Source organism: Patiria miniata, unplaced genomic scaffold, assembly GCF_015706575.1.
Source record: "Patiria miniata isolate m_02_andy unplaced genomic scaffold, ASM1570657v1 HiC_scaffold_6, whole genome shotgun sequence".
NCBI lineage: Eukaryota > Metazoa > Echinodermata > Asteroidea > Valvatida > Asterinidae > Patiria > Patiria miniata.
In genome coordinates this window covers 610,137-630,182 of record NW_024037073.1, presented here as the reverse complement: position 1 = coordinate 630,182, position 20,046 = coordinate 610,137, and the positions used below count along the sequence as shown (strand labels likewise).

The window sequence follows — 20,046 nt, the reverse complement described above, 5'->3', positions numbered from 1 at the left end:
TCATGTTTTCAACTTGAATCATCTGAACAATAAATTTTCACACAATTCTCGAGTTAACACAGTTTCAAACATCATCAAATTGGGTCAATTATCGGTTTCAAATCACCAATTGAATCTAATGTCTTAAATTTAACAGTCATGGCTCATCCGGTGGGGATTTCCTCAGTCTCCTGAATGCACATACCTTAGTCTCTTTAAGGCTCTGCTGGGAGAATAAGAACCAGTTTGTGGATTGGGCGCTCCAGAAATCGGAGAGGCTTGATGCGCTTTCCCTGGTTGTCGATCTGTGCGTCACCCATTGCCAGTTTCACCTTGCGGACATGCTTGTCGTCAGATGGGTAGACTTCTTCGATCCGCGCTAGTGACCAATGATTTCGTGGTGTGTCCTCATCCTTCACGATCACAACATCTCCGACGCTGGCCTCTCTCTGGGGTTGGGTCCACTTTTGGCGAGCTTGCAGACTCTGTAGAAACTCTCTCCTCCAACGCGTCCAGAACTCATTGATGAGATGTTGCACCCTCCTCCATCGCTTTGTCGAATACAAGTCCTCTCGCTGGAAGTTTCCTTTTCATCTCCTTTCTACCCTCCTTGATCAGAAACGGCCCGAAACAGTCCATTCCACAATAAGTGAACGGTGGTGCTGGTGTGATCCTATCATGGGGCAGATCTGCCATCTTCTGTGTCTGTGCTGAGCTGCGAAGTCTGTGGCAGGTTATGCACCCTCTGATGATTCTGGAGACTGCGCTATTACCTCCTATTACCCAAAAGCCGCTTGCTCTCAGCAAGTTGAGCGTCATCCCTCGTCCTTGGTGGGCGGTCTGCTGGTGATAATGGCTGATCACCAACTCCGTCAGATGATGCCTTTGGGGTAGAATCGCTGGGTGTTTGGTTTCAAAGGACTCGTCGGATCTTCTTATGCGGCCTCCCACTCTCAGCATTCCATCTTTGTCAAGAAAGGGATCCAAGCGTTGGAGATGGCTGGCATTCTTCACACGGCGTCTGGTTTGTCTTTCGGTTTCACCATCATTTCTCAGGGATTCGAGGATAGAAATCTCATCAGCAAAGGACTCCTTCTGCAGTTGCTTTAGTATCAGCAACTCGGCCTGATGCAGATCTTCAACCGTGACTGTTTTTTCAACAGGTGGTACTGGGGCTGCATTTACAACTGGTGGACGATGCTTCACCACACAACGTCTCTTCAGGTGAGAGATGAAGCGCAGACAATTTGCGACTGCTCTTTTTGCATGGTACCAGTTGGAGAAGCGGTTCAAGCGCTCCAACTCGAAGACAGGTTGGTTGGTACTGGTCGCAAGAGCTTGACTCTTCTTCACCTCTGGGTCGTCTTGTCTCACCTTGAAGCTCGACTGATCATCGCACCTTGGAATTTTCTCCCTCCACAGCATTTCTGGTCCGGCAAGCCACAGCGGTGTCTCAATGAGTTGGCGTACTGTCAAGCCCCGGGATGCTGCATCAGCCGGATTATCCTTTGTGTCAACATGACGCCATTGTGAAGGAGAGGATACATCCCTGATCAGCCTGATTCTGTTGGCGACGAAAACGTGGAAACGCTTTGAATCATTGCCAATGTATCCCAAAACCACACTACTATCTGTCCAAAAGAACTCCTCATAGTTGAGATTAAGTTCCTTCTTCAGGAATGAGCTGACTCTGACGGAGACTACGGCGGCAGTCAATTCGAGGCGAGGTATCGTCACAGGCTTCAGTGGTGCAACTCTAGACTTCCCCATCACTAACGTGCAGTGTACTCTTCCCTCGGAATTGGTAAGTCTCAAGTAGGAACACTGGCCGTAACCGCAAGTGCTGGCATCCGAGAAGTGATGCAGCTGGGCCGTCTGTACCTCACCGAAGTCAGCAGGTTTGTAGCATCTCTTTATGGACAGTGACTGCAAATTTCCCATGTCATTTCTCCACCTTTCCCATCTCACCCTCAGCGCCTCTGTAAGTGGGTCGTCCCACCCGGCAGACTCTCTACACAGTTCCTGCAGGATTTCTTTGCCAACCAGCACGACAGGTGCTAGTAAGCCCAGCGGGTCGTAGACTGACATGACGGTGGATAGTATGCCTCTTCTGGTAAGGGGTTTGTCTTGAAGCGTGATCCTGAAGTTGAATGAGTCTGACTCGATGCACCATTGCACTCCCAGTGCTCTCTCTATTGGAAGATCGTCATGAAGGAGATTGACCTCTCTGATGCCCTTTGCTCGATCCTCAGCCGGTACTGAATTGAGTACCTCCCTCGAATTTGAGACAAATTTGTGTAGATGGAGACCTCCCTTCTTACAGAGTTGTCTGGTTCCGGATATCATGTCAATGGCTTCCTTCTCAGACTTGACAGACCTTAGCCCATCATCAACATAGAAGACATGAAGTATAAAATCCGTCACTTCTCTGCCGAACTCTGACACATGATCTCTGGCTAGTTGCTTGAGTGCGAAGTTGGAACATCCGGGGGAAGACCCTGCCCCAAACAGATGTACCTTCATGCGGAATTCACCTGGCGGTTGATGATAGTTTCCCTTCGGCCACCAAAGGAACCTCAAGTAATCTCTATGGTTGTCAATGACCCTGAACTGGTGAAACATCTCCTTAACATCACACATGAATGCGATCTTTTCTTGTCTGAATCTGCAGAGCACTCCTACCAGTTTATTTGTCAGATCTGGTCCTGTAAGCAGGTGAGAGTTGAGCGATTCGTCCTTGTACTGCGCACTGCAGTCAAAAACAACTCTCAGCTTGTTAGGTTGCTGGACTCCATGATGTGGGATGTACCAAGCGGGACTATCACGGTGAACGATGTTGGGCACTGGCTCAGCATACCCGTCAGCAATGAGTGCGTCCATGAGCTTGGAATACTTCTGCTGGTACTCTCTATCTCGTTCAAATTTGCTTCTAAGGTGTCCAAGTCTCTTGCTCGCCATGAACTTGTTGTTTGGTAGGTTGGGTTCACCGTTCTTGAAAGGCAATGCTGTCTCATAGTGGCCATCTTCTGTGAGGTGGATGGTCTCCTTCATAATGCTCAGAAACCGGACATCATTCTGTGAAAATGATGAGTTGTCATCCCTTGCTTCACAGAAGTCAGCTTCCAGCAAGCGTGTAACTTGAAGGGGGCTTATTTCCTCCTTTGCTGTTATACCTTGGGTGAACACTACTTGACTCTTTGTAGTTTCGCAGTTGTGGGTCAGGTCTGCTGGAAGTTCGCAGGCTGTCAAACGATGACTGAAGCCGATCTTGTCATCTACACAGCTCTCGTACTCATCAGGCTTCATCACACCAACAATGCTCCATCCCAAGTCTGTTTTCAGACCATAAGGCCCGTCATCAATTGGTGGGATAACTTCCCGTGGGGCCAAGGCTTTCGTGCAGTCATATCCAATAAGAAGACCGATCTCACATGGCTGCACTGGAAGCAGGTGCTCCTGTAGTCGAGAGAGATGTGCATGTGAGCTTGCCATATCAGGATTAGGGATGTGACTTCTGTTCGCAGGCATGATGTTTCTTGAGTAGGTCGCAGGGAGGGGGATTTTCTTATCGCTGTTGTGAGCACGAACAGCAAGTCCTTCTATTCTCTCACTGGGGATTCTTTCGTCTTTGCTGGTCATTGTAGAGAGGAAGAGGTTTACCTTGACACCTTTCAGTCCCATCGCAGTCTTGGTGGACTCAAGGATGAACGATGTATCTGATTGGGTATCGAGAAGAGCATAGACCATTCTCTCGTCAGGTGCTGATCGATGTGACAACCAAACTGGGACTACCATGGTACTCTTCGCAATGTCCTTGTTTGAGTTGAGATGGCAAACACTAGTAGTGTGTGAGCTTAGTGAGGTGTGGTTCTCAGGTTTCTCTAAGTTCACGGTTGGTTGGTCAGTCTGGTACCTGTCACCATGCAGCAGGGTTGGATGTCGCTTCATGCAAACTGCACACACACTTCTTCTGCGGCAATCCTTTGATCTGTGGCCTGGTCGAAGACATCCAAAGCAGAGACCCCTTTCTTTGATGTAGACCTTTCGATCTTGAAGGGTCTTTGCTGCAAACACTTCACAGTTGTCCAGGTTGTGCAATTTCTTGCACAGCACACAGGTTTGGGGGCGGGCCTTGTACTCAGGTTGTTGCTTGGGGGGTCTATCAGTTGACACGCTAGTTGAAAATGACCTTGCACCAGCATGTGATTTCTTCCTGTCATACCGTTCTTCCCTTAGACTGTGGACAGACGTTACAGGATCACAGGCGATGTTAGCTTCCTTTTCTACAAAGGAGGCAAATGTTTGAAAGGGTGGGTAGCTTCCATTCTTCTCCTTCCAGTTGGCAACGGTTCGTCCCCACCTCCCGATCAACCAATCTGGTAGTTTAGCCAAAATCTTTCTGTTTTCTCTCTCGTCATTGAGATGGTTGAGGTTACCGTTCTTCTCCATGGCTGTTTGGCACTGGCGGAGGAAGTCCGATAGTCGTCTCAGTCCGAATGCATCTTTGGGGGCCACAGTCGGCCATGAGTCCAGCTTGTCTCGAAATGCATTGGACACTATGAAGGGATCACCGTATCGTTTGTCAAGAGCCCTCTTCGCTTCTTTGTATGCGGATTCATCGTTGACAAGGGAGAAGCCACGCACCAGGTCTAGTGCCTCGCCCTTGAGATATTTCTTCAGGTAGAAGAAACGTTCGGCTGGGGGTACGTGTATACCACGGTGCTCGATGAGAATGTCGTAGCCTTGTTTCCATGTGATATACTGCATGGGATCACCGGAGAAGACGATTGGTTCAGGTGGGGGCAATCGGTTCATTTTCAATTGCTCCAGCAGGCTTCCTGTTAGAGTTTTAATTGCGTCGTCTGTCGGTGATTTCATGTCGCAAGTTGGCGATGTGAACTGTCCGTTCTCTGTAGGGGTGGTCAGTGGGTCGGTGTTCGGGGGTGAAGGGCTGGATTCATTCTCAGGAGTTGGATTCGGTGAGTCCATTTCCTGATTTGTTGTCTCGGTGCAATCGTTCTCAATTGCAGGTTCACTGTCAGGTGCAGGTAAGTTAACCCACTGTTGACATTTGCTTCTGGCTGAACTAGATTTGAGGGAAGCAGCTGATGAAGCAATATCTCCTCTCAACGCAAGTATCCGCTCATGGGTTAGTCTCATTAGAGCGGCATGTTCTACTTCAGCATTCTCAAGCTGTTCGGTGCTGTCATCGGGCAGATTCGATGTCGACAGAAACTTGGCAAGAGTTTCTTGGATTTCGATGGCTTTGTCCATAGCCTGTTGTGACGCGTCTCTTTGTAGCTTGACATTTGAAGTTTCCTCTTCATCGCAAAGCAGAGTTCTCAATTTGTTCGCAGTTCTCCGCCATGATGTCAAGCTGCTTCGGAATTCCTTCCGTTTCACGTCCGCATGCCACTGGATTCCCTTCTCCGTTTGCTTTGACTCCCTCGCTGTCTCCTCAGTCATCTTGAGGTCGCAGTATATTCAGCAGGGAGTTGGAGCATCAAATATAGTGTGGAGGAGTTTTCACTGTCGCTGTATCTCAGATCGCAAGTAACTTGTAGACTCACACTAGTCACAGTACATGTATTTCACTGAAGTGTCAAGTGTTTAATTTTAGGTGTTCCATTAATCCTCCATGTTATAACTCACTCCGTGAAAACTATATTGAAAAACACAAAAGGAACCGCAGTTAAGTACATGAGAAAACCCTAATGAGAAACCCTAGTTTGAACCAGTCACATTATCAGGCTGACCTTAACTTACATGTACATGCACAGTACACTTGTAAACACACATGTGGTATGGCAGATTAACATGAACAATATGAATGAATATGTGTCAGCGACGAATTGCAACATGTATCCTGTCCTTAGACAATCACAGAATTTATAGAAAGAAATTAGTCAAATAATTCTTGATCAGCACTCGAATAATTAATCAATTGAACTTGTAAACCTATGGAATCACATGTGTACATGTACATCGCTACAATAAACATTGGGCAGGATCTATAATGCATGTACGATTATTGTGTTTAAGTTTCATTTCTTATAGCAAAGTTTGGCCTTACAATGAATTATAACTATCTTATATTTCTATTAAACATTTAAACAATCATAAAGGGTACAATTTATATTACCTCCATGCCTCTGTGTCTTCATGTTTGACTGAATTTAATGACTGTAATTCTGAGACACAACGCGTGATGAACTTAAGCGCGGTAAAACTTCTGGTCGCTTGAGGGCGCTATAACGAAGCACCGTCATCAGTTACAGGGGTACTTCCTTTGTTCTCGTGTCCTAATGCCAAAATGCTCTTATTTTAACCAGAATTGTGTCCGACGGTCGATTATGTCCGCCCCATTGTGTCCGACGGCCGATTATGTTTTGAAAAATATATATATAGGTGTATTAACAAGCAATGGCAGCCATTTTGAAAAGTTAGAAATTACTCGTCTACCAATAGTAACTTTTCAAATTAGAAATCTGCGACGGCTCTATAGCCAAATATCTGCAGTTACAATCCAAAGATTTAATAATGTCAGTACACAACCAAATGAATCCGGCGTAATCGACCATCTAAATACAATAGGTTGGACGTATCCCATCGTCGGACACAATGGGTCGGACATAATCGGCCGTCGGACACAATGGGTCGGACATAATCGGACGTCGGACATAATGGGTCGGACATAATTGGCCATTGCTCGTCAAAATCTGTTGTCGGACGTAATCGACCAAACGGACATAATGGTCGTGAACAGACGTATATCACTGAGTACAAAACGCCACTCGCTCACCTCAGCTGCAAAGCAGCCGCAGACCGCGAACAGACTGACGTCATAGGAAGTCTAGCCAATCATGAACGAGTAACGAAAGCAGAAACGTTTCTGATTTGTTCAATCTTACAATATAGGTGGAGCTAACGCTGGAAGCGGGTAACGTAACAACCAATGGGTATCCCCCTTGTAATTACAGTTGCAAATTTTTACAAAATAGCTTGTGGAGCAAAAGGACCATCTTGACGACCATCGCAGCCATAAACATTCACGAATGGATATGAAACGGTGCGGCACCGTGTCCGCGCGGAAACGGCTTCCGGTAATAAACACAGAATCCTCAGCATCAAACAAGGTTGGTCTAGATAATTACACAACCGTGTATACAATGAACCTTTAGAAAACGATACGCATCGAGAGGGCCGTAATTACTATGAGAAGGACAGAGAAATCGTATTTTTTTCGCGCTGTCATTTGATTCAAAATATTCCCAAGAGTCAGAATATCAAGTTATATTTTATAAAAATGTTTCAGTTTAAAGGCAAATCACATATTTAAAGGTGCAGTTTTTCTGCAGTGGGATTTTTTAGCCCATTGACTTTGTAGACGTTTTCAAGCCACCATTTTTATAACTTGGCGATCTGGAATCGTCATCAAAGTTACAGTCAAGGAAGACCCTCATACAAAAATTATGCCAAGACTATGACGTCATTATGACGTCATCACCTAATTTTTTATTGATTTTTGAAAATTTAAGTTTTTCCCATAGGTTTTGTAAACGTTTTTCTATACTGTTATTGATCTTGCTGAGATGTTCCTCAACTTCAGCCGGGAATTAGTATGTGAAGGATGGAGAAATCAGACTAAAGTTTTCCTTTTGTTCGATTACAAATATACCCAAGAGTCAAAATATCAAGTAATATTTCATTTTTCAGGTTACACGCATATCACGGGACTTGAATTTAAAGGTGCAGTTGTTTCTACATGGGGTTTTTTAGTCCGTCGACTTTGAACATGTACATGTTTTCAAGGCACCATTTTCCTAACTTAGCAATCTTGAATCGTCCTCAGTGTTATAGACAACAAAGACCCTGATAGAAAATTGATGCCAAATTTATGACGTTATGATGACGTCACCCTGTTATTTCTTATTATTTTTTTTTCCTATACAACACTGATATATATAGTTCTGCACTTCAGCCGAGAATTACTATGAGATGGAAAGAGAAATCGTATTTTTTACGCTCTGTCATTTGATTGAAAATATTCCCAAGAGTCAGAATATCAAGTGATATTTTATAAAAAATGTTTCAGTTTCAAGGCAAATCATGTATTTTAAAGGTGCAGTTTTTCTGCAGTGGGATTTTTAGCCCATTGACTTTGTACACGTTTCAAGCCACCATTTTTATAACTTGATGATCTGGAATCGTCATCAAAGTTACAGCAAAGGAAGACCCTCATACAAAATTATGCCAAGAATATGACGTCATTATGACGTCATCACCTAATTTTTTATTGATTCTTGAACATTTAAGTTTTCCCCATAGGTTTTGTACACGTTTTTCTATACAACACTGTTATCGATCTTGCTGAGAGGTTCTCAACTTCAGCCGGGAATTAGTATGTGAAGGAAAGAGAAATCAGACTAAATTTTGTTCGATTACAAATATACCCAAGAGTCAAAATATCAAGTATTATATAACCGACATACGGATCCTTGTCAATTGATTAGTGGAACTCACATCACGTGGCATTCGTTATATTCTGCTTACAAAATTTAACACTTTTATTAATCCGATTGTTTTCAAACTTGGTACAGACTAAAACCACAATAACATAATGAGCACTGTCGAGTATTGTTACGATGACGTCATCATTAGACATGTGACGTCATTGTTAACTTGTTTATTTTAAGTCCCTATATATCTCATGAACAGTAAGTCAGATGGGGTTGAAACTTGGTATGGGGGTACGCCGGGATGTGTTACAAATACAAATTGAGGTGACGTCATCATGACGTCATCTTGTGATTATATATATATTTTTAAAAATTTTGAAGACTTTTGTCGTATCTCACAAACGCAATATTCCAAAATCCAAATTCTTTTTGAATGAGGTTGTTAGACAAAACTTAAATGCACACAGTTTTGCACAAAACAGAAAAACATGACCTCAATTAAAAAAAAAACATAATGGGGAAAAGCCGTATGTTCTGTTGGAAACAGACACAGAGCTCTAGTTTTTTGGCTTTTTCGCAAAATTTGCGAAAAAGCCTTTCTTTTTGTTCTGATTTTTAGGTGTTGGGCCTCAGCCCAACACCTATTGTTATTGTAAGAATTTACTATTTTTTTTTTTGTCAAAACGAAAACATATATGAACTTCAATTGTCAATACATGAATGCACAACCCACTGAAGATGTGCTTTTTTGCAACTACATCATCATGACGTCATCATGGGTCACGTGACGTCACTTCAAAAAATAATAAATTTAATCTTTGAAATTCAATATAAAATTAACCGTGAGAGACCGGAACTTGAATTTTGCGGGAATCGACATGATAATACATGCTCTTCCTTTCATCCTGTGCGCGTAAAATCACGTGACCCTTCCTTCCGGTCGAAACCGGAAGTGCCTAATAATTTGAAAGTGGAAAAAGATATGAACTTGCTTTCAACGGTGTTGGTGTCTGCCTGGATTGACCTTTAAAAAAAAAACGGGTGACGTCATGAAGAGTTGGAGCGCCCCCTAGCGGCAGGTTAAAAAACGCGAAAAACGCATTTTCACTTGATGTCTGTGGCGAAGTTTGCGGTAATCGCTTCAAAATTAATGTACATGATGACCATAATGCAGACAACACCTGTGCGCGAAAAAAAATGATTACGTCATCAGACCGGAAGTTACAATAAAAAGACCTTTAAACCTTCAAAAATTGCTAAAAAATCAACCGTGATAGAAATAATCAAGATTTGGCTAACTATAGCACAGTTAAAATAGCTCTTCAACTTTCTGGTAATGACGTCACAATGACGTCATCAAGTATCATATTACAAGCAATCAAAGATTTCTAGATTTAATCTTTGAAAATCAATATAAAATCAACTGCTTCAGATTTGATTTTGTTTTGTATAGCAATCGATACAATATTGCAGGGTCTTCATTTTTGGTATTAAGTGCAAAATCACTTGACCCTTCCTTCCGGTCGAAACCGGAAGTGCCTTATTATTTGAAATTGGCAGAAGATGCGAACTTGCTTTCAAAGATGTGAGTGTCTGCAAAGCAGTACTGTACAAAAATTTTACAGGTGACGTCATCAAATGTTAGAGCGCCCTCTGGCGGCATGTTGAAAAATTCAAACATGGATTAAAACATGCATATTTTGAGTTGATGTGTGTGGCAAAGTCTGCGGTAATCCATGGCCCAACACCGTGTGGTTGTTCCTACAACCTCTAGGTTTTTTGGCTTTTCTTTTTGGCGCCAAAAATCCCATAGACTTTGTATACGATTTTTCTCTGCAGCACTTTGGGTATTAATCTTTGTCAGACATCATTCAAAGTTGGCATAAGCATAGTCCCTATAGCAAAGATGTGTCCCGAAGATTGATGTCATGGTGACGTCATCGACTAATTTATTATAGAATTTTGAATATTTAATTTTGCCCATAGACTTTGTACACAGAAATAAAAACAAAATTGTCGATTTTCAAAGGGCATTTTCGACTGTTTGCCAGTTATTCATTTACACCACTCTTTGTTCAAGCAAAGACCCTAAATCAAACAACATTGTGTGATGGTGACGTGATGGTGACGTCATGATGACGTCATCCGGTATTTATTTATAGGCAATTAAATTGTGACACTTTTAATATTAAAAAATGCACAAGAAATCAACCGTACGCGTCCGCAGCATTCTGTTGCCGGCCAGTGGTAGAGTAGGTTGAGGTCTTTATTTCATTCAGTGTGCGTGCAATCACGTGACCCTTGCTTCCGGTCGAAAGAGGCCGAAACCGGAAGTGGCTTATTATTTAAAAGTGGTAATAGATATGAACTTGCTTGCAACGGTGTTAGTCTCTTGGCTGATAGTATTCTTTAAATCATCTACCGATGACGTCATGCAATCTTCGAGCGCCCTCTAGCGACAGGTTGAAAATTTTCAAAAGTGAATTTTGAATAGATGTCTGTGGCGAAGTTTGTCGGAATCGCCCAAATATTGGTGTATATGATGACCTTGACCCACTTAAGACGTGTGCGAAGTTTTAGGCGTATGGCGTCATCAGACCGGAAGTTCCGTTGAAAAGACCTTTCCTTTTTTCAAAAATTACTAACAAATCAATCCGCACAGATATAATCTTGAATTACCCATTAAATGATAGCGTAAACATTTGCCTCAACAGTGCCAAGTTCCCAGCTTGTCAAATTGTTCACACAGTTGACACGGCGTCGGCAAAAAAATATCCTTGCGCAAGTTGCAGCAGAGAGACTAAAAGATGCCTTGTGTGTGCATGTATACATTGACCAGATTCGGCATCGCCTGCTTCCCATACACCACACATGCACGTGGTCGTGAGGGCGTGTTTTATCAGGACTTCAGGTACAATTACCTGTATACCACGAACGTACATGTACATAGCTTACGTATAACTGCCCAAACTGTCGTCTTGAAAAAAAAAAACAAGAGGACTACATGTATATGCACATGCATAGTGAGTGTGCATATCGGCACTTTATCTAGCTAGCACACTGTAATTTCACTTTTGGCCGTTTTGATTGTATTGTGCCACTGTTTTACTGCCAGGCCAAGTGCATATCTCATCACGAGTTGTGACTGGTGAACATCGTAAACGGTGTATGGTATAAATATTCACATGATTGGGGGCGATTCTCTTTACAGAATTTCATCGATTGATTGACAGTGTAATAAACCCCCAAACAGGTGATCGCGATACAGAGTTTGCCTTTTGTTTTGTATTAAATGCAAAATTGGCCCTCAAAATGACAAGTACCCCTCTGTAGATCTTCTCAAGATGGACAACTGCTCCTCGAAAGCTTAATTAGTCGACCGCTCACAACATTGAAATTGTGGCTCTCCTGAAGAAGGAAACTGACTCCTGAAAATAATAGTGCTTTTCACGCGAATAAAACAGACGCTGAACTGGCCACCAAAAGCAAGTGCCGCTCTCGCAATTACAAAAAATGGAGATGCACTATCAATTTGCCCAATGAAGACAATGTGTCTAATTGTGCCCCGACCCTTCTCAACGCGGTATCTGAGAAACACTAATGGGAAGAAAGTTTGACATCTTTGAAATGGTGTATAAAAGTTTCGTCAGAAATGTTTATTGAAAATGAGCTTTGATGAATGACATGAACGGTAAACATTTTCAGGAAAACGAATTACATTTCAACTAACAATTAATTGAGAATATTTCTTACAAAAATGACACTTTAGTTGTTAAAATGTTAATAATAATTGATAACATAACTAATCTGTAATTGAAAAAGTAATCTCAAATATTTTGTTTGTCAAAAGAATTATCTTTAGTCTAAAACTATAGTATTGTACAGATTTCAAACTGCAGACAAGACTTATGGTATTGTATGAATGAGATTGGCTACATCTTCATGTAATGTAAAGACAACATTCCGCATACATGTACAGTGTATACCTTTTTCTGCACTCTGTACACTTTAAGTATGTGGTTATGGTTTGTCCTAGTGATTTAAAACAAGAATCGTACAAATCAAATTTATCTTCTTCACCCATGATGAAAAAATGGGCAGTGACAACGACAAATTTGTGTGCTTGTTACAAGTGAAATCACTGGTTTATGTGGTCATAAATATCTGCACGACAGTAAAAAGTTTGAAATTCGTTTACTTCGTAAAGTTATGATTACATGAATCTGGGACTAAGGAACGTTTTCAATTGTGTTAGAAAATACTGAAATACTAAGAAAATGTTCTTGACTCTCTATAGACTCTCTACAACTGCCAAAGTGGCGTCAGGTTGCAACATTTTTTTTGCGTCACACGTATAATGTGTTGGTGTCCCTGTTACATGGCGAGCCATGTTATTTGTCATGTAAGTAGACAATCAAGTCAGAATAACAAAAAACATTATGTTTAAAGTACTAAGATCCACCAGTTCTATAATTTGAAACTGCAAAAGGTTAAAGAAAATATTTTGCATCCATACATAAAGCATGTCTAAATTTGGACCCGTTATTTATAGAGTGACAAGATGACAAGATGAAAAACTTGAAGATAATTGCTATTCACATATCAATTGCCAGACTTTACATAAACATTTAGGCTTATGTCACTAGCAGTCACGAATTATCTCATGAAGCCAACAAGGTCTGTCACTGCATGGAATGCAAAATAACAATGTTCCCCGCACCACCGTGATGGGTTTGTTATGAGTGTTCTTTTGGACATGCAAGCAGTCTTTGTGTACATTTCACGGTTGTTCATATGTGAGAGAATGATACACATGTAGCTTGTAACAGCAGAAGTCAATTTGGGTTCTTAATACTGGCTGAGATTGTAGAATCACCAAGTAACTCCGTATAGCTGGAAATGTGTGATGGAAGAATGTTGCCGACAGTGTGGAAGCAGATAGGTTGGCATAGCTTCATTTCATGGGCTACAGAATTTGCGTCCCTGAATAGAATAAAATGCGAAATGGTTCATTGGAAAAAGTACCATACTAAAATCATGTCTGCTAAAAAAAAGCATATCAAATATCACTTGCCAAATTTTTAGCACCTACTGGACACAATCACTTTAAAAGCTGCCACTTGCACTTCAAGTACAATATTTGCAGGAAGAGTTAAAGGTTTGCATGGTGGACATGATCAATGAATGCGAGTTATGCAGAAACACCATGTGATTGATATCTCATTTGAATTGTGTGGTTCTGAGAAAACTGGTTCTTCTCAGAATCACACAAATCACAAAGAGATATCATTCACATGGTGTTTGATTATAGCGCAAACCTCTCATTCATTGAGTTTAGTCAGTACTCAAAGAAACTATACACAGAAGCTAGCAAGTCTTTTAAAGAAAGAGTCTTGATCTACATGTTTAATCTCCAATACCACCACCACCCCCCCTTAAAAAAACAAGCTCACTCACCAGAACAATGTTGAATACTGGCATGCACACTGATACTGATGCAAAGCACACTGGTGATAACTTTGAGAAAAGATGTCGATTTCAGCCTGATGACTTCTATGTACAATCGAGTGGAAACAAGAACGACATGTATGAGAATCTATTAGCTTCATTAAAAAATGAGAGTTAAAGGTTTGGATAATGGACATGATAAATGAATTGGATTTATGCAGAAACACTATGTGATTGATATTTCTTTTGAATTGTGTGGTTCTGAGAAAACTGGTTCTTCTCGGAACCACACAAATCACAGAGATATCATTCAAATGTTGTTGTTTTTTAGAGCAAATCTCCCATTCATTGAGTTTAGATTCAGTACTCAAAGAAACTATACAAAAGCTAGCAAGTCTTTTGAAAGAAAGAGTCTTGAGCTACATGTATACTACCCACCCCACCCTCACCCCTTACAGCTCACTCACCTGAACAATGTTGAATACTGGCATGCACACTGATGCTGATGCAAAGCACACTGGTGATAACTTTGTGTGAAGAGATGTCGATTTCAGCCTGATGACTTCTATGTACAAATAAGTGGATACAAGAACGACATGTATAAGAATCTACTAGCTTCATTAAAAAATGAGAGTTAAAGGTTTGGATGGTGGACATGATCAATGAGCAAGCAAGTTTTAGTTTGTAAAAGTAAACCACAATGGATGTCAGAATATTCATCTGAAAAGGTGAAAAGATGACACCTCTTAGAAGCTTGTACTCCCACTACTCTTCATGCAAAGATTAAATTTAGCTGGTCAAAAAAGGAATATACATGTATACTTTACAGTTATTCATTAGACATTGAAATTACACGTACATTAATTTTTGGGGGGAAAACGTTATGTGATACAAATGATGATTATTCACTAAACTATTGCTAGTAAGTTGACAAGCAGAGTTCTGAAGATGTTTGAATCTTGATCTTTCAAGATAATGTTTGACAATATCTTCAATAAAATTGCTCAAATTATATAGTTATAAAAATTGCTTCATGGTAACTGTAATATGTCGGAATCACTGCAGCATCTACCATATCCATATTTCTGACATAAACGTGGTCAATCAATGTGCCGTTTTCTGTTGTTTCATCATTAACACACTGTCTATAACCATAATCTTGCATTAACTTTTCAATCTGTGAACAGTCTTTCAGAATGTCTTCATTAAAATCGCCCATTTTACAATGCATCTATTGGACACTTTATGAAGTTCACTCAGCAAAATTTTAAGATAGTCAACAAATTCGTTCATCAAATATGAAGCCGGACGATAAATTACTGCCACACAGTATGACATCTGACTAATTATCTGAAATGCAATATGCTCTAGATTCTGAACAGGAAGAGTCAGTCTGCTAAATGTTCTGTTCTTTCTACCAAATACTGCTACACCTCCACGACATTGCTGCTTCAACGTTTGTGTTAGTTTACTTGTATTATCATATGAAGCACTTTTCCCAGTTCCAGCTCCACCTGTCACAAATACATGAAATGGTTCAGGATTTTTCCCATTTATTTTTTGTAAGCACCAATTACGAATCTTATTAAAGACCTGTCTCTGCTCTACGTTCAATGATCTTAATAAATGTAGTGCTTCTTGCTTTGATATTTTTGCTGGATGTGGTTCAATACTACATATTTTTTCTACCATTGCATCAGCTTGCAAATCAGGGATATCAAATTCATTGTCTTCCTCTGATACTTCTTCACGTTCTGCTTCACACTCAAGTCTCTCTTGCTCAGCCTTAGGACAAATCAAAGCCCATGCATCTTCCTGAAGACCAATTTTTTTCAGATACTGTTCTGCCGCTTCAAGAGAATCAACATTTTGTTCATATATGGAGCGGTTACTTTCAAGAATGTACCTCACAGATTTCAATTGACCATTAAGATTTACTGCACCATTTTTATAAAATTCTGCAAATGTTTCAAACTGAGGTGGTTTCAAATGCACATCTACACGATATGGAAGAAACAACTGCAATATACTTTGGTAATATTTCTCAGGATATTTACTCTCTGAAAATCCAGGGTATCTTATCACTGCAGGTTCAGTTTTACTGCGTTTCTGTATGTGACCCAAACCATCTTTCTAGTTTGGAAACATTTATTTCAATGATGTCATTCATTACAATTATGTACAATCATGTATAAATTAAGAAAGGTCAGTATTAATATATATGACAGTTATGTACACAGTGATTACTAATAAGTGTAATATTAAATGACAACAGTTAGGTATAAGGTTAAGCAGACGCTTTTGTGCCCTTACCTATGGACAGAAATACAACCAAAGTACTGTAACAAGGGACAAACAAAACACAACGGGAGACAGACAGGACAAGTGTGTGAGACAAGGCCTAAATATTAATGCACATATAACATTTCAATTTATGGATATGACTCGATAAAATGAGTTTTTAAATTTTTGACAAAGACAGATAGCGAGGGTAACAGTTTAAGAGAATCATCTAAACTATTCCAGTACAAGGTGCCTTGATGAATCACACTGTTTTTTGACATTGACGTCCTGTTAAATTGGACAAACAGATTTCCCCTAGCACTACTTCGGGTGTTATATACATGAACATTAGATGCTAAGGTAAAACAAGAATCAAAACAGGACTAGAGTAGATTATGCTTAAATTTAAACATTAATTTTCCTAAATTAAGGTAATATAAGTCATTACATTGTAATATATTTAATTTAGCAAATAACGGAGCAGAATGATCACGATAGCCAGCATTTGAAATTAAACGAACTGCTCGCTTCTGTAAAGTAAGTAATTTGTTACACTTAGATGGCAAACTGCCCCAGGTCAAGATTGAGTAATTTAAGTATGGTAAAACAAATGAATTATACAATGTTAATAAAATCTTACTCGGAAGATAATATTTCAAACGATTCATTATTCCAACGTTCTTTGATATTTTTGTCGCTACTTCATCAATATGATGTTTCCAAGTGAGATTTTCATCAATAGTTACACCCAGAAATTTAGTTATCTTAACCTGATTAAGCCTTGAGTTATTTAAATTCAGAGGAACAGATTGTGTGTACTTGTACTGATTGGCACAAAAAATCATATAATTTGACTTGACGACATTAATAGATAATTTATTTGCGAGAAGCCATGTACTGATCTTTTCAAGTTCCATATTTAGGTTACTAATTGCTTCATCTACATTATCGTGAGTGTACAACAAACTTGTATCATCTGCAAATAAACAAAATGTTACAGTGTCTGAAGTATTACAAATATCATTAATATAAAGAAGAAATAGTAGAGGACCCAATACGGAACCCTGAGGTACCCCGCACGTAATGAATCGGCTAGTTGAAGTTACAGATTGAAACGATACATACTGGTTTCTGTTATGCAGATAACTTTTCAGAAGGTCCAAAGCTGTTCCCCGCACTCCATAATGATCTAATTTACTGATAAGAATATCGTGATTTACAGTATCAAATGCTTTTGATAAGTCTAAGAAAATGCCTATGGAGAAATTATTTTGATCAATTGCATTACATAATTTATTAACTACATATGATATCGCTAATTCAGTTGAACGATTTTGTCTAAATCCAAATTGAGACTCAGAAAGAATATTATTTTTAGTGATAAAAGATACCAATCGTTTGTAAATAAGCTTTTCAAATAGTTTTGAAAATGTAGATAAGACTGATATGGGTCTATAGTTGGTAATGTTATGCTTACAACCTTTTTTATATATCGGTGTTACTTGGGCTATTTTTAGATCATCGGGAAAAACTCCAGCTGTCAAACACTTGTTAAAGATGTCAGCCAAAGGCTTAGCTAAAGAATACCGTGCTTGTTTAATGACAGAAGAACTTAAACCATCAAATCCAGGGGCCTTCCCAGAAGGTATTTTGTTAAGATAATCAACAACCTCTTCCTTGGTAATAGGTGTAAGAAACAGTGAATTTGGACATTTGTTGCTTAGAAATGTTCCAGTTCATACACTGGTGATTTGTTTTTCTTGTTAGTGTTTGCATTATATATTATCCTGTATTCTGAGCAAAATGTGGCAAGGCACATCACATTAAATTCATCAAGATCTGGTCTTGCTTTCATCACTTTCACTTGAATTATTAGATTCATCCTCTTCTTGGTTTTCATGTTCATCTTTCAAAGGATTGTCCCATTCACAGTTAATCTCAATTGCACTATACGATTCATAATGCTCCTTTAGATACCGTAGTGCACGCTCAACATATGTTCTCTGCTGACATATTGATACTGATAATATCCTTTGAATGACAATTTTCTCTTCAACTTAACTTTGATTAACTGATTGTTATTTCCACATCTAGGTAATGATGTTACTGTTTCTGAAATATTTGATGGTACACATACAACTGGCCCATGCACAGCATTCTGACCTCCTCTGGGTAAAGCCATCATTTTCATAAATGCTACATTAATTGCAATCAGATGTTCCTCCAATGTATTCAAACAGCTCAATTCCTCAGGGATCTCTTCCAATGCCAAATTGTTTGCACAAGCTTCTGCTGGTATCTTATTCTGAAGCAATTTTCTATGACATGTAAAGCAAATCCACAAACTTGATCTACTTGATTTTGACACACGACACGTATCACCACAGTTTCTGTTGGCTTCACATGTATGCAAAAACTTACCGGATATGCTATCAACACATTTATATTTGTCTTGATTACACTTTACCACCTGCTTTCGAAAAAGGAGTTTATGACAAACTGCACATATTGTATTCAGGTCCTGATGATAGTACATCTTGCCTCCAATTTCTTATTACATTGCTCATAATACGTTGACTTGATCTCTTTCTATTTGCTCGTTGATTATTCCTTTGCTTCATATTCTCACGATAACGCTGATCCCTGTGATATTTAGCTTTCTGAAAATTTATCACTTTCATCCTTTATAATTTGTTCAAAGAGTACTTCTTTTTAATAGATTTAATAAGAGCATTTCTGTAGGATAAATCACTATGGTACTTCTTTTTCATAGATTTAATGAGATCATTTCTATATGATACATCACTGTGGTACTTCTCTTTCATAGATTTAATAAGGCCATTTCTATATGATACATCACTATGGTACTTCTTTTTCATAGATTTTATAAGACCATTTCTATATGATATATCATTGTGGTATTTTTTTTGGCAGTATTAATCTTTTGTTGTTTATACACTTTATTCTCATGGTATTTTTGCCTCATGACTCCAGTAATTTTTGCTGCATTCTCTCTGTATCTTTTTTTGCCATACTCAATAGCACCTTGTCTGCATTCCACACATTTATGGTATTTTTCTTTCTTTGCACACTCCTTTTTTTCCCTGCAGTCACTCTTTACTTTGTGTTTTTGTACATGCTCTTCATTTTGTTCATCTTTCTTTCTTTGATATCTTTTTCTTTGACGGTCTGTATCAGATTTTTGCCTCATCCTTAAGTTTACACGTTTACGTCTCTTTGAAGTTTCCAACACTGGTGTTTTTGGATGAATTTCTATCATGCTTCTCATTATTGTCTAGAACCTTTCTTCTGAACCCACGTACACTTGTCACTAAATCGTAATGTATTTGATTCTTGTGATACAAATAAATTCCTGACTTTATACAACTACCGGTATCAGTACTACTGGCTGGACATATTTCTATTTGAAAATAAATACCACTTATTAACATCATCATACGTATAAATACCGACATCCAACATGTGTGCTGTTACAATGATTTCGACCTCAGTAGCCCATGTACCATGACAACACAATCGCTCCCTCATTACATAGTCTTCCACTGTTGTATAACCTTCACGTAAATATCCCTTGAACAAAGCTGCATTCTCCAACAAATGATGAACAATTGCCAATCTCAGTAACATATGATTATCTTCAGTCCCTGATATAGCATAACTAATAGCTCTGTAGAAACAGTTACCATCACCTTGGATTGTCTTTATAGAACCAGGTTTACTCAACTGCTAACATCTCACGGGAATTTCATGAGCATCTAGACAAAGTGTTGTCAGACCATATTTTTGACACAATGCAATCTTATGGTCATAATCTAATGGAACAAATTTCAAATTGACTGGTTGATAAGATTGTATA

At 39.5% G+C, this 20,046-nt stretch overlaps 2 protein-coding genes across 2 annotated transcripts; both read right to left on the bottom strand.

Moving 5' to 3' along the window:
- Positions 1-498: 498 nt before the first annotated feature.
- LOC119742710 lies at positions 499-5,445 on the bottom strand. The gene has a single exon (XM_038218878.1). It carries the CDS (start codon positions 5,443-5,445, stop codon positions 499-501), a length of 4,947 nt encoding a protein of 1,648 aa, XP_038074806.1.
- A 7,564-nt stretch (positions 5,446-13,009) lies between these two features.
- Positions 13,010-15,330, bottom strand: LOC119742709. Its single transcript, XM_038218877.1, has 4 exons — positions 15,305-15,330; positions 14,354-14,413; positions 13,896-13,991; positions 13,010-13,421 (listed from the first exon to the last, which is right to left on the bottom strand). Exons 1-4 carry the CDS (start codon positions 15,328-15,330, stop codon positions 13,274-13,276), a joined length of 330 nt encoding a protein of 109 aa, XP_038074805.1. The 3' UTR covers positions 13,010-13,273.
- Between the last annotated feature and the right edge of the window lie 4,716 nt (positions 15,331-20,046).